We start from the raw sequence: 14,755 nt of genomic DNA on the forward strand, positions 1-14,755 counted from the left end.
CCTGCTACTGCTTTTACATTTACAAGTTAACCATTTCATGTTAGCCAAATGTATATGGCCAGTGCACCAGCTGGTAAGGGCTGATTAGTTTAAAAAGTTTCTAGGTTTCGGATTTTGGTTACAACGTTTTAAAAATACAATGTCTCCAAAAAAAGAAACGGAAACAAGGCTATAATAATCTTACTTGATTGAAGTTGCTGCATGTTAATTTCATGAAGTGTTTTGTGTACGTCCAGATCTTCTGAGTGAAGGAGAAGTGGAGGTTCTCTTTGTTGACTTTGGAAATAAGAAAGTCCTGCCCGTCTTTGATCTGAGGGCGATCAAAGAAGAGTTTTTCACCCATCCTTCGATGGTGAGATTTCTATAACTGAAACAAGATGTGATAATACTATAAATAAATTGCACCATAAGCCAAAGGTTCTAACTCATGAGTCATGGACCCATGTTCAATTGTTTGATGGCATTTGCCTCAGCAAAACAAGACGAAATGAAATGAACTTTGTCAGTAATTGGTTACCTTTATATGTTGCAAAGTGTTATCAGCCTCAGATTGTCTGTGATTATGGAAAACAAATGGTTATCACTAAATTAACTTCCCGAAATAGCTATATATATATATATATATATAATTTCAACCAACTTGCTCCTATTCAGGGTCTGCTGGTGCCTATCCCAGCTGTCATTGGGTGCTAATATATCATGCATATATCACACAGTTGACCGAGTCAAATTCCTCGTGTGTACAACATACACTTGGCGAATAAAGATGATTCTGATTCTGATTCTGATTTTGACAGCTTGCAAAATCTCACGCTACAAATTCTTGCAAAGCCACTTGGTCACATTTGATCTCACGACATTGTGCTGTTGTGACTTCTGAAGCATAGAAACATGAAATTATTTACAAAACTTTACTGAAATATTTTCTATTCAGCATTTTTGGCACAGAATGTCTATATTTACAGAAAAATTAGGGGAAGTGAATACAATTCAAATGAAATGGGTTCTGTGAAAGGGCAGAGTACCTCTCACATACAAAGAGACGTACTTTATTTTAATGATTATTTTTCCCTGCTTCACACTTGAAATATTTTTGGACTGTCAGTAGAAATTGTCCTCTGTTCTGTTCAGGCCATCCACTGCTGTATGTCAGATATTATTCCTCTTGATGGAGAGACCTGGAGCGACACATGCACCAGCAGATTCATCAGCCTTTCTCATCAAAAGCTGGTCTCTGTCATTGCTACAGGTACAAGGATGTATGAGGCTGGCTGTGTGTGCCTCCTCCTGGGAGGCTGTGTCTCATTGGTTAAATGGATTTGAAATGACAACCAGAAGCTTCTGGCCAATGCTAACAGTGTTGATAAAACAGCCTCATATATCCTGCTCTTTAGCAGGAAAACAAAGAAAAAGTATAGAAAAATACTAATTTAATAATACATCAGTTATATATAGCACTTTTCAAAAGAACTCAAACACGCTTTACAAGGAAAAGCAAGAGTGGAGGAGACGTTAGTTAAGTGGTGGGTTTTTAACTTTTGAATTAATACATGAAGTCAATTAGGAACTGACTGTTTATAAACTGTTTATTGAATCGTCTACTGTTTAATTTTGCAAATATACAACACACATTTCAAAGCAGCTTTTAAAGCAGGAACGTCCACTATTTAATTTCATCAATATGTAACACAGTGGCTCTCAGGCATCAGGAAACGGCTGTAAACAGATTTAAAAAGATTCAATTGCTGTCACCGGCTACCTATGTTTGGTGCGCTCTCTGAACAAGTCTAGCAAGAAGCCCTCTAAGATTGTGTTCATCACACATGATCCTGTGACCCCTGACATTACCAGCTCCAGTCTGCTATTTGCTTGCCTGATCTGCTCTAGACTTAGTTTGCATCTTCACTCCAGCCAAAATGAAGCAGACTTTTTCAGCCATCAAAACCTAAAATGGCAAAATACTCCAACTGCACCACACAAATGACTAAAAATGAAAGAACATTCTATATGGGCGGCAGTAGCTCAGTCCGTAGGGACTTGGGTTGGGAACCGGAGGGTTGCCATTTCAAGTCTTGGTGCGAACTAGTAGGTGCCCTTGAGCAAGGCGTCGAACCCCAACACTGCTCTGGTGCGCTTTCTTCATAGTAAAAGCATCCTTACTCTGACGTGTGTGATTTGGTTCTTTGTGTGCGAGAAGCATGTCCCTGAAAATAAAACAGTGTAAAAACCAGAATTTCCCTCTGGGATTAATAAAGTATTCAAAATTAAAACATTAAGATAAATTCAAAAATATTGTTCAATGTTTAACTGCAAATCCAGAGCATGCTGTTTAGCACCTATCTGATACATGAATAAATCCAAATAAAAGACTATTAATCATTTTGGTCACTTATTTATTTATTTTATTTTTTTTAAAGCTCCAAACTTTTTTGTGATGAGGTTTTATGCTTCCTGCCCTATAATATTTTATCATTTATTTTTTTCAGAAGAGACTGATCCTCTCTCAGTCAAAATGTTTAAGTGTGATGTGGACAAGCCCAAAACCAGCATAGCTGACCTGCTGGTCAAAGAGAGCCTGGCTTGTTTCAAAGAGGGGTAATGCTTCTGTTGTTTTTTTTTTTCCAATTATAATTTTTAACTTTTTTACCTTTAAGCCTTTGTCATAAATGTTCCATTTTCCAACATACTGACTTGAGGTTGTTTCTTTTTCTCTATTATCACAGAATAATGACCACAACTGGTTGTGATAACAGCGCTGTATGGGACCCTGCAGTAGACAGTTTGGCTTCTTCCAAAGAGGGGTAATGCTCTGTTTTTTTATTATAATATTTATTAACTTTTACCTCCAAGCTTTTGTCATAAATGTTCCATTTTACAACATACTGACTTGAGGTTGTTTCCTTTTCTCTATCATCACAGAATAATGACCACAACTGGTTGTGATAACAGCACTGTATGGGACCCTCCACTAGACAGTTTGGCTTCTTCCAAAGAGGGGTAATGCTCTGTTTTTTTATTATATTTATTAACTTTTACCTCCAAGCTTTTGTCATAAATGTTCCATTTTACAACATACTGACTTGAGGTTGTTTCTTTTTCTCTATTATCACAGAATAATGACCACAACTGGTTGTGATGACAGCCCAATATGGGACCCTCCACTAGATCTCAAAGCATGCTTGGATGAGCAGGATGGGTTTCTGCTGGAGTTAAAACCACTGCTTAATACGCTGAGTCAGCAGAAGAACCTGAATGTCCGAGTAACTCATGTTAACTCACCTAGCAGCTTCTATGTCCAGTTCACACAGTTCGACTCTCATCTTAAAAGGTAAGCAGTCAAAATGCATAGTGAAAATAAGTCAATTAAGGGTAAATGATATGTGGTTTCTGCACGTCGCATATTACATTCCTTTTTTTTTCCTAAGAATACAGAAATGCTTTTGTTAGCGGGATCCTGTGTTCATTACCTCAGTCATTGTTTTGCTTTTCAGAATTTGTGATCTGGTAAAGGAGTGTGCACTGACTGACTCACAGAATGTTGAGTGGAAGGCTGACATGTTCTGTGCTGCAAAGGTTGCTGGGGTTTGGGAGAGAGGACAGCTCTGCTCGGACGTCCAGGGATCATGTAACGAGGTTGAGGTGTGGCTTAAGTCTTACCTAATAAAACACAACCATCCAGTGAAAGATGAAATCTTTTTGAAACAAAATCCCAGGATTGACAGAGAAACTTAACTACTGTCCGATCACAACCACTGTGGGATGGGTTTAATGCAAAGAGACAAATGTTTGTGTCAAAGTGTATGCGACAGATATGGTAAAGTGTTTCTGATATGACGGTGCTTAAAATGTGCAGAACAGCAGCTTTTCAGTCTGTAGTGTGGATGCCCAGCCCCACATTGACTTATCTTTTAGTTGTGATGTATTTTCTTTGCTAGGTGAGACGGTGTGACCATGGAAACACTGTGAAAGTGCACATTGGTAATCTGCGACCACTGCCATCTTCTCTGATTGGCTGCATGGCGCTGGAATGCTTTCTTCATGATATCAGGTAACTCAGTCTGCCTTCAATTTTCTGTCAGTCACACTTTGAAGTCAAGATTGTTCACGAGACCTTCTACATTATTCATTATACCATCACATTTTTTTCAACCGCGAAATCACTTATCCAGCAGATTCCTATTTCTGCTAAGTAAAACACTTACTTTCACTGTAAGTATCACCTTGGAAACCTCTTTTTGGTATATCACTTTAAATAGCCTAAATTGGCCCACCAATCCTTCGGTCCGTGTATGTATATCTGCTGCCTTGTTTTTAAGCACTTTGATTATATCTGCTATTCCTCACTCTTTCAGGCCAGCAGGAGGTCGAACTACTTGGACAGACACAGCCTGTGATCTTTTTTCCCACTACTTGACCCAAGCCATGGCAGTGCTCACTTTCAAGGTTCTTCTTATCTTTTAACACAGCCCAGTTAATTTTTTCACAAGTTCATGCTTGCAACAATAATTTAAATCCCAATCTGTAGAGCTCATCTTTTTTTTACATTGGTCTAATTTCTGTCCTCTAATCATTGTGCAGGAGCTGACGGAGAAGCCTCCAGTACCCGTCACTCTGTTCTACTTCAACACAGTGGGACATTTAATCAGCATGTCTGACTTCCTAATGAGTGAAGGCCTTGCCCTCAGGGAATGGAAACCAAGGTATCTGTTGAAAAATTGAAGAATGAGGCTTCTGTTGCAGATCCAATTTATAACTTTCTTTTAACTTGTAGATAACATAATTCATAGAATTTTACATACGCCAATCTACACCTAATGTTTGTTTTTGTCAGTAGCCAACCTATAGAGGCCCAGTCAGACATATTGGCTGCTTTGCACTCAGTTTTTGTGTTACTTTTTGATATCATGATGTATTAAGTGAACCAGTCGGAGGCGAGTAGTGAACAGCTGTTTACAAAGACCATTTTGACTGCGATGACATGCACATTAAAATGTGTTGTGCAATTAAGAAAACATTCTAATAGTTTTTATAGCTGAACAAATTATTTGTGCACAGATCATGATAAGGGTGAATAAGGGCTGAGAGACTGAAATGCCGTGAGAAAAAACTCAGTGAGCAGTAAGGCATATTGAGGTTGTGCATTTTCCATAATTATTTTTAATAAATTTTTTCCCAGACTACAAAATATTTTTCTTATGAGTTTTGGTGGCTTGAACTATGAGTGCATCAGCTCTGTTTTCAAATAGCTTGGGGTGGTGTGTACGTCACCTTCAGTCTTTGTTTTAGTTGCAAATAACCACCTTTATTTGTTTAGACATTAATTCCTTAATCATGTTATCTACAGGGTAAAAAAATATTTTGGCCGTTTGTTTTACACAATTTTTAAAGCATAGTTAACTATTTTTCAAACAAACTTTAATTGTATCTTGTTTCACTTTGATTAACTCTTAAAATTATTAAAAGGTACCTATAGTGAATATTTTCATTAACTAATGAAAATAGGAAGAAAATGCTGTCAGTGTTCAAAATCCAATCAGGACTCGTGATCATGTGCTCTTAAGTGTTGATTATATCAAATCTGTTTGTGTGTGTTTACAAACAATGTGTGCATTGGCCTTGTTTCAGAGATGCTCTCATCCCACATCCCATAAAAACTGCAGCATCATCTGCAGAGAGTGATCATCTACCAGTGGAGAAGAAAAGCAACCCTTTCCCTTCTGAATCATTGGTCACTTTTCCGACTGTACCTAAATTAACTCCACCCGTCTTCCGTCACATCCCCCCAAAGCCAGCTCCTCGCTTCCAAATGTGTACTAAGATGGTGAATACACTTTTATTCCCTTAAGTCTCATTAAAAGCAAAGTTTATTATAGATTACAAAGTTTTCAGGTTTATACTAAGGTGAAAATTGTTGTTTAAAAGAACTCTTCCTCGTTCAGTGAAAGTTATACAAGTGATTAGCTTTGAATGCCAATAAATGTATACCCACTGCTCATTAAAGTCTGCATTGTGTGCACAGGTGAAGACGAGCTTGTACGACCCTCCTGACCTGCCCAGCATCTCTCAGATACTGATAAAGGTTTCTAGTGTTGGAGATGACGGCACGATTTATGTCAGAACTCGGACTGCAGGTGAATTTAGTTTTGTTATAGGTATAGACTATATTTGATCACATATTGATGCACTACATTGATAAACCACCCAGCTATTTTCTCTACCATTACACCTGTACCACTTTTTTACTGCTGAATATATCTGTATCTGGGTATTAAGTAATGCTGTTGATTGATCGTAGTCCAACTTCTAATATTTTAGTAAAAGTTTTTTCATTTCGCGTATTTTGTTGTAAAATGTCAGATTGAACGCCGGCTAGGCCTGGGTGATAAAACAATTATACACTGTATATCGCAATAGAGACGTTATCAATAGAAATTATGTGCGATAGAATGTTCAATAATTTCACTGAACCCCTTGGAGGAATGGCTTGAGCCTCTCCAAAGCAACTGTGTACATTGGCAGTTTCATGTTTCACCACCTGAAATGATGACCTGAGCAAACGCCAAATTCAGTGCTCGCTTGTCTAAAAACAAGCGCCGCAGTGCGTGCTCCCGCTCTCGCCCCTCACACACACAGACAGCGCTGCTCACGTCACAGCCTACCTGAAGCTGCTGTGCAGCGACACATCATGGAACGCTACATGACACCCACGCAACAAAGTGAACCAGTATAAGTTCCTCCACCACATCCACCCAAAGTTCCAGTATATACGTTGACAGAGATGTACCTGCTAGCAATGATTATGAACTGGAAATTGGACTAAAGCATGCTAAGCTAACCCACTGAAACACAAGACTGGGCTAAGAGCTAAAGCTAACCACTTCATAAAAAGAAGCGACCAAGTGAAAAGTACACAGCTTACCATCATCAAACCACAAAAGGCTACCAATTTGTTTATGGTAAGATTTAACATTTGTATGGAAGGCTAAAATTTAACATGTCACACATTCTGTGAAATAAATGTTAGCATTAAACTAACGTCACTGTTCATTCGTCCCAACTTGTGAAACACAATATTTTAATTGTATTTCATGTCTTCACGAGACAAAGCTGTCCCCATTAGACAGTAAAGCAAGTCATGTGATTATTACACCAAAATATCCTTTTCGTACTGTTCTCAGTAGATTAATGATTAAATCATTAAGCCTGATCTAGTTTAATTATTAAAAATCAGAGCGATATTTAGCAACAATAACTTCATGTAACTTATTATCAGATATAAAATAAACAAGATTCAGCAGCAGTGGGTTTATATTTAGTGGCCATACCAGCCTGTCATTGCCCGATCCCGTTAGATCTCGGAAGGTAAGCAGGTCTGGGCCTGGTTAGTAGTTGGATGGGAGACCACTGAGAATTCCAGGTGCCACAGTGGGGTGGCAGTCACCCAGTGGTATCTGTCATTGTGCCCTTGGGCAAGGCACTTCACCTACATTGCCTAGTATGAATGTAGTGTGTGAGTGAGCGTTGGTGGTGGTCGGAGGGGCCGATGGCGCACTATGGCAGGCTCGCTTCCGTCAGTCTGCCCCAGGGCAGCTGTGGCTACAATAGTAGTTTACCACCACTAAGTGTGGAGTGAAAGAATAATGCCTTAATTCTGTAAAGCGACTTTGAGTGTCTATGATAAAGCGCTATATAAAACTGATGCATTATTATTATATTAAAAAGTAAGAACACAATGAGGAAATAAAAGCCAAAATTTCCCCAATAATATTTTCCTAATTTCATACCTCGTTTGTTTCATGTGAGAGATGGTGTATGCTGATTTATCATTTACAAAATATGTTGCACATTTTGTTTGATTAAGCATTTATTTAATGACCATATTTGTACCTTGAGCAGTAAATTTTTTTAATTGAGGTTCTTAAATGTTAAATATTGTGTTTAAAATAAAAATATTTAAATTTGGTTTAGTTTTTTGTATTGGGCATCACATATTTGCATTTTCATGACAGAGCGTCAGCTGAAGCATCTTCAGCAGAGGATTGAAAAGAGCATGAAGACGTTACCCCGACACCAGCAGTACACCTGGAAGTCAGTGCAGGGCTGTGCTGTGTTTGGATCTGACATGTTGTGGTACCGAGGACAGCTGCTGGAGGTGCTGGGTGGACATGTGAAGGTCTGACACAACTCATTACAACCAAACACCTCATGACAATATATGCTATATGTGTTGGAGAAAGATACAAACACTATAAAGTTTTGGATGTGAAACCTTTTTTCTTGTTAAATATTTTGTCGTCACACTTTATTGTTTAAAAAACTCAAGCCTTATTTTTTTATAACTCTATAGATTCTCAGCTGTTTTTATTGTGGAAAGAATAAAAAAAAGTATAAAGCTTTATTTACTACCAGAGCCAGGCTTGTGTGTTACCAGGTGCAGTATGTGGACTACGGCTTGGTGGAGAACATCCCATTTGTCCATGTGTATCCTGTGTTGCTGTGCGATGATGTTCCTCAGCTCTCATTGCCCTGCCAGCTACGTGACATCAACCCTGTACAAGTTTTCATATTTTAATTCAACTGTGATCATACTTGTGTTAAAATTCTCTTTAAGAAGGAGTTTTACTCCTAACCATGGCTGCAAGTTTTCGTAGGATGTGAGAATATTTGTTTGACTCGTAGTAGAACTTGTTCCTAGCTGTGTTTTACATCCTGTTTTCTTCAGGTTGGTGGGATGTGGCAGAAGGATGCTTTGGATTTAATGAAGGAGATGTTAGTGGACCGCTCCTTAGAAATGCTTGTCAAAGTAAACTAGCACTCATTACTAACATTATGTTGATTCACGTATATATCGTGATTTAATTTGATCTTTTTTTTAAATACCACATCATAGTTTAACGCTAAATGTAGATTAATGTGAGCTGGAAACAAATGTCGGGCAGACTGACTGACTTGTGATGTGCTTTGTTTTTTTGGAACTATGAAGATTGTAGTTTCTTTAAATGTATGATTCAACATTTGTTTTTGGATATGGAAATTAATATTGCAATAATCAATCCTATGGAAACACATAAATCAGAATTCCGATATATATTGAATAGGCACCCCAAATATTGTGATAAAATAGAATAGAGACAGAAGTATAACGCCCCAGCCCTACTCAATACCCTGTTAAAGTGTCTTTGCTACGCTTTCACACCCAGTCTGCAGTTATGTGTTTTTAATATGATAAATGTTTTTCTCTGTCAGGAGCTACCATCTGACCCCAGAGGACCACTCATGGTTGAAATGTTCATTGATGGTTTGAGCCTGACTGGTATTCTTTGTCACCACCAACACGGTGTAATAGACGGAGCTTTGACACCTGGAGAAGTTTGTTTGCTGTTGTCTGTCTCTACACCTTTGTTTATAATGTTTGAGTGGTTTTACAGGGAAATATGTTTTTTTTTTTTCTATAGGGAGAAGAACAGATATTGGGTAGCCCCATCTTGGATGAGTGGGTCATCACCACAGAGGTGTGCAAACCTTACACACGTTTGCTTTGTTATGTTATCCATCAAACTTATGTGCTTTATTTATTGTCGTGGCCTATGGAGGAAGCAAAGCGGAGATTGTTTAGGAATTTCTTCCACTTTTTCCTTCCAAGTGTATCATCCCATTACTGACTCCCAGTTTGCTTTAGTGTTTTTTTTGGTATTGGTGAAGCTAACGCTTTTTAATGTATGTACAAGTAAACTTCCTCACGCTTGTACTGATCTTTGCAAAACTCCCATTTATAATACCCCAAACACTCGGAACAAAGTCCAACAAACTCAAAAGCTTATGCACTGGCAGACTGAAACGCTTTAAATTCTACACATTTTGAATTGCATTTTTCCTTTCTGCGTGTCATTGTGCACCTGTATAGACGTATAAATGTTAGTTTCCTTTACCATTAATTACTTTTGTTGCTTTCTGGGTGTTGTTTGTCTAGTAACTGGTCTTTTGGTTTTCAGGGTTTGATTGAACTCGAGGACCCGATGATGGAAAGTTTTGTCAACCCAATCCTTCCACATGTGGGGGAGAGCTTTAAAGTCAGAGTTACTCATCTGTGCACACCCAATGAGGTAGTGACCATGTGTGTCAATCAAGTGTGCCTGTTTATGGTTTGAGTTTAAGAACTATCTACTTCAGATACATTAACCATTCAAGTTTTTGAGTTTTTTTCTCTTAGAGGTGGGACGATGTACAAGGTTCAAAATAGCATATTGAGCCTTTTTAAATTTAAAGTGCAAAATGTGCTACTCTGCAAATAAAGTGCAAAAACAAAGACTGATGATTCATGTCAGTCTAAAATTACAACCATATCATGTTATGATGTTTTTGAACCAAAAAAGTTCTCCTATCTGTGCTGATTTAAGAAATGAACATGTTCTTATTTCAACAAATTACCATGTCTAGATTTTCTGGACATTGGCCAATGTCTCTGTCACGCTTACTTTCTCCCACCCCCTCCATTATTATTATCCCCGCCACAAAGTGGAAGAAGGATGTAGGTTTGAGCTCCGTCCGTGCGTTCGTCCATCCGAGTTAAAGGGGACAGCTTTTCTTAGAAACTGTTGATGACAGTGTTCTTGTTGTGATAGCACTTGTACATCGACGATATATTTTCTGATGTTTTGATATTGTGGTAACTACTCTCAGTAGATGTGTTGTTGACATCAAATAAACACTGAATAAAAAAACTTGAAAAAAAGAAAATGCATTACCAACTTGTTGATAAGCTGTATTGATTAATGGTTTAATAACTATGAGGGATTTATATTTTTGTTGTTCACTGAACATGTTAGGCTTTTTTCTGATAGAATGAAAGGTTAGCTTTACTATGATACATACTAAAGTGTTCATGTATATTGTCTGAGTTAACTACTGTACTTCACACAAACATTTGCTTAAAAATACACACATTGATTTAATGTAAAGCTGTATGCTTTTATGTCATGTTTTGGAGCACATGAGATTTTGACTGACATGTTTTTGTCGTGCAGCTCTTCATGTGTCCTTTGGAGGGAACAGCTCATGTTAAAGTCCACGCAAAGAATCTTGAAGGAGCTTTGACCAGAATTAATTCTGACATAAAAAGTTTACCGCATCCTGCCAGCTTTTTTCGTGGTATGATTTCAGTGTTTATTTCACCATGATTTCAAATAAGCGATTGGAATTACAAAAGATTGATTTGTGTTTATTTACAGGAGCTCCCTGTTTGGCAGAGTACGGTGATGGCAAATACTACCGAGCTCGACTGATGGACATCACCAGTGTTGAGCCTGCAAAGCTCCTCATCCAGCACGTTGACTTCGGCTCTGATGAAACTCTTCCCACCAAACAGTATGACCTGCACACACTGTGGGACACCTGCTGTAATCAAACTAGACCAACACAATAACACAAGGACTGCAGGGATCACATTCTTACCATTAGTTTCAGTCACTTTAGTTTTGCATTGAACATCAAAATTTACTGTCATTTCTGAACTATAAAGTGCACTGCTGTATTGGCCGCATTTCAATAATTTAGCAATTTTCCAAGAAAAATTCATACCAACACCGCATTGTCACATAAGCTGCACTCTATTGGCTGATGAAGGTGCCCTTCAGATGACTCAGCCAATCAGAACAGGCAGTTAGGCGGGCTGCTAGACTCCCTTAAGCTTTAACTGAGATTTCTGTGTATCCTGATGAGTTTCCATCTCCACATGAAGTCTCCTTCTCACTGCTCCACGTCTGCATATCAGTCCATTTACAGTTTTTATGGTGACTTTTTACTGGAACCAGACTGACGCACCGCTTCGTCCGTTCTTCTTACCGCAAACTACCGATCACAGCGAGTCCAGACTCAGTCAGAATACGGATGTGATCGCTTTAAACAAACTGAACGTTTTATTTGGCAACTTTATGCTGTTTATTGTTTCCTTTTATTACAAACTGGCTGATTTACACAGTAAATACTAGCGTTTCACCACTGAGACGTGAGCGCAAAAGCAGAAATAACTTATGGCACGTCAGTGCAGTGGTTGAGGACCATTGAATTAAAGCATCAAAATGTAAAAACAAAAGTCATATAAAAAAGAATATTTTATTAGTAGTGCTTAGCATGCTTGGTGGTGTACAGTAAATATCCAAAACATTTATCAATGCTCTTACTATTTATTTTTATTTTCTTTCAGTCAATAATATTTGAAAAAACACTTTGTAACACATTATAACCTTAGTGGATACAACAAAACTTTCTTTATTAACATCAACTACATTTAAATAATTTGAGACAGTCTGAGAAGTGGTTTACCTTTAAAGCAGTTACTGTATATTGTGTGAATTGAAGTTGATAATGAAATACTCCATTATGTGTCGTCTGTACGATAGGCTGCGTCAGATACCCACTGAGCTGCTGCAGTTTCCCTGTCAGGCTCTGAAGGTCAGAGTAGCCGGCTTCAAAGCCCCCAGTGTCAGCCTGGAGGAGGACATGCTGCCCTACAGCCCTGAGTGGAGCATTAAAGCTATGGTGGAGATGCTCAACCTGCTGCACAACAACATCACAGCAACTGTGGTGGTAAGAAAATTGAAGAAACTGATTTTATAGGGTAGTGAATAAAGTGACAAGTAGATGTGTGAAAAAAATTGATTTAACGATATATCGCGATTTTTTTATGTGCCAATTTTTAAATCGATTTTTTTGTGTATTTGTGCAATATTTCAGTGGTTATAATGCTTTAAAGCTCTACAGAAAGTGAAGGACGAGGGATTTGTCGTTTAAAGTCGCTTAAAAAGTTCAGATTTTTCAACTTTGATCAACGAGGTTGAGCGAGACGTTTCGCTCAAATTACACATCACGTCGCTTTAGGGGAGATAACGAGATCGCGTTGCTTCAGTCGCGTTTGGTTTATTATATTTTATTTTATTATCCTCCGCCATAAAGTGGAAGGGGGATATAGGTTTGGGTTCCGTGTGTCTGTCCTTCCGAGTTAAAGTGGACAGTTTTTCTCAGAAACCAAATTCAGTGTGTGGCTTCAGGGTTTCAATACCTTGATGGAGTTCGAAAATGAGAAGTGCACAATTATTGTTTTCGGAGTTATTGCCCTTATTCCGTTTTTCTTTACTCTGGGTGAGTTTGTGTAACACCGTTGCCGTTGTAGTCGGAAGACGCCATCTTGAAAGCCCATGGCCTGCTGGTCTCTACTAACTGAGTATGTTTAAGTGTACTGTTTGATAACACTCCTAAGATTGTTTGTGAAAGTTAAGCATAAACGGTGTTATATAAATCACTGCCGATCACTGTAAACGTTAGCATGAGCAGATATGTGGGTTTTCCCATAGACGTTAGCATGAAGTTTAGGGACTTTTTGTATAGTGGTATTTTTATTTCCCGCCACAAAGTGTGGAAGGAGGATATACAGTAGGTTTGAGCTCTGTCCGTTTGTCCGTCCGTGTTTAAGGGAACAGCTTTTCTCTGAAACTGTTTAAGATAGGATAACCAAATTCAGTGTGTGGCTTCAGAGTATCAGTACCCTGTGGGTCCCTGTACATAAACACTTGTGCTTCTTGTGACTCCCCTTTTTACAAAACGGACTTCTAACTAAAAATGAGAAGTGCACGATTATTGTTTTCAGAGTTATTGCCCTTGTTCCGTTTTTTTTGGGAGGGAATGTTGATGACTGTCTTCTAGTTTCATCCTATCCTAGATTGTTCTATTCCTGCACTCTGTATAGACGCTGTATGAAGCTGTCCTGACTGAAAACACTAGAATGGTTGGGTAATGTTTAGTCTGTTTTCAGGCTCTGGAGCCCCAGCTGACGGTGCTGCTGTGCGACGAGAAAGGAGAGTTCATTCATTCTCCTTTGGTTCACATGGGGCTGGCTGAGCTCGAGTAAACAGTCTACAATTTCATCAGAAATATTTAGGTGTGTTCTTACAACTCTCTCAGAACTTATTTTGAGCCCTGACACCAAATATCATGTTGATGGTATATGGCAGAACACATTCTTAATTTTATTATGTCTATCTTCCCGTTACATTTTTCATTCTACTGTTACTTTTCATGCATTTCTGTTCTGTTTTTCAGAGCATGACTGTATATGGGTTGTGCAGTGCAGAAATCCCACACGGAGTTAGTTAGCATCATAATTATTACAAGATGCCTCCATACTGTGTAGCAGCTCATTGTTAGAAGAGTTTCCTTATTTACAGTGTGATGCAGAGCAGATTCCTCTTCTTATTGGGTTCATATTAGTGCAGTTCTGGCTTCAAACTGACACAGCTAAAATATATATTTCAGCAGCAGTGCTCTACAGAAGTGGAAAATACGATATTAAAGATTACAACAAACTAAGCATTGTTTGACACTTTTATAACCAGATATCAGCCTGATTCCTTTCATAGAATAAGATGGCGTCAAAACATTAGATGTAAAAACTGGTGTCATGGGCCATTTAAGACTCGGAGGATTCTTCAGAAAGAAATGAAGCTTTAATGCAGCGTGGTTGGTCTTTGCTTGTTTTTCTCATTCCAGGATTAATCGATGACTCCAACACGTTCTGTTGTGTTCAGTTTGAAGTTGTTGTTTTTGAAGTTGTTTATTTTACAGCAGTGGTTTGTGTGATGTTCGCCTGCTGTTGTAGTTTGTTAAACTGAATAAAATGTTCCACATCTGGCTTCTGTGCAGTGTTTAAATGCATTTTAACATTCATGTCAATGCAACATTATTTTATAAAATTTATTTTATA

General features: G+C 38.3%; 1 protein-coding gene and 1 pseudogene across 4 annotated transcripts in view; both read left to right on the forward strand.

Moving 5' to 3' along the window:
* Positions 1-14,589, forward strand: part of rnf17 (ring finger protein 17) — a 57,287-nt gene extending 42,698 nt beyond the window's left edge. The window contains exons 18-40 of one of the 4 annotated variants that reach the window (XM_028437002.1): positions 237-352; positions 1,132-1,249; positions 2,487-2,595; positions 2,724-2,801; positions 2,920-2,997; positions 3,113-3,328; positions 3,492-3,639; positions 3,936-4,048; positions 4,353-4,443; positions 4,579-4,700; positions 5,626-5,821; positions 6,020-6,131; positions 8,010-8,173; positions 8,432-8,551; positions 8,723-8,803; positions 9,247-9,369; positions 9,456-9,512; positions 9,993-10,103; positions 11,025-11,148; positions 11,229-11,364; positions 12,399-12,585; positions 13,808-13,933; positions 14,095-14,588. In XM_028437002.1, coding sequence (XP_028292803.1) covers positions 237-352; positions 1,132-1,249; positions 2,487-2,595; positions 2,724-2,801; positions 2,920-2,997; positions 3,113-3,328; positions 3,492-3,639; positions 3,936-4,048; positions 4,353-4,443; positions 4,579-4,700; positions 5,626-5,821; positions 6,020-6,131; positions 8,010-8,173; positions 8,432-8,551; positions 8,723-8,803; positions 9,247-9,369; positions 9,456-9,512; positions 9,993-10,103; positions 11,025-11,148; positions 11,229-11,364; positions 12,399-12,585; positions 13,808-13,903 — 2,696 coding nt within the window. In that variant the 3' untranslated portion in view covers positions 13,904-13,933; positions 14,095-14,588. Of the gene's footprint in view, positions 1-236; positions 353-1,131; positions 1,250-2,486; positions 2,596-2,723; positions 2,802-2,919; positions 2,998-3,112; positions 3,329-3,491; positions 3,640-3,935; positions 4,049-4,352; positions 4,444-4,578; positions 4,701-5,625; positions 5,822-6,019; positions 6,132-8,009; positions 8,174-8,431; positions 8,552-8,722; positions 8,804-9,246; positions 9,370-9,455; positions 9,513-9,992; positions 10,104-11,024; positions 11,149-11,228; positions 11,365-12,398; positions 12,586-13,807 lie in introns of all 4 variants that reach the window. The other 3 variants (XM_028437003.1, XM_028437001.1, XM_028437004.1) reach the window with 3 other exon arrangements.
* Positions 7,312-7,429, forward strand: LOC114455757 (uncharacterized; annotated as a pseudogene).
* Positions 14,590-14,755: the final 166 nt, after the last annotated feature.

The sequence above is a fragment of the Gouania willdenowi genome, chromosome 21, assembly GCF_900634775.1.
Source record: "Gouania willdenowi chromosome 21, fGouWil2.1, whole genome shotgun sequence".
Classification (NCBI taxonomy): Eukaryota; Metazoa; Chordata; class Actinopteri; order Blenniiformes; family Gobiesocidae; genus Gouania; species Gouania willdenowi.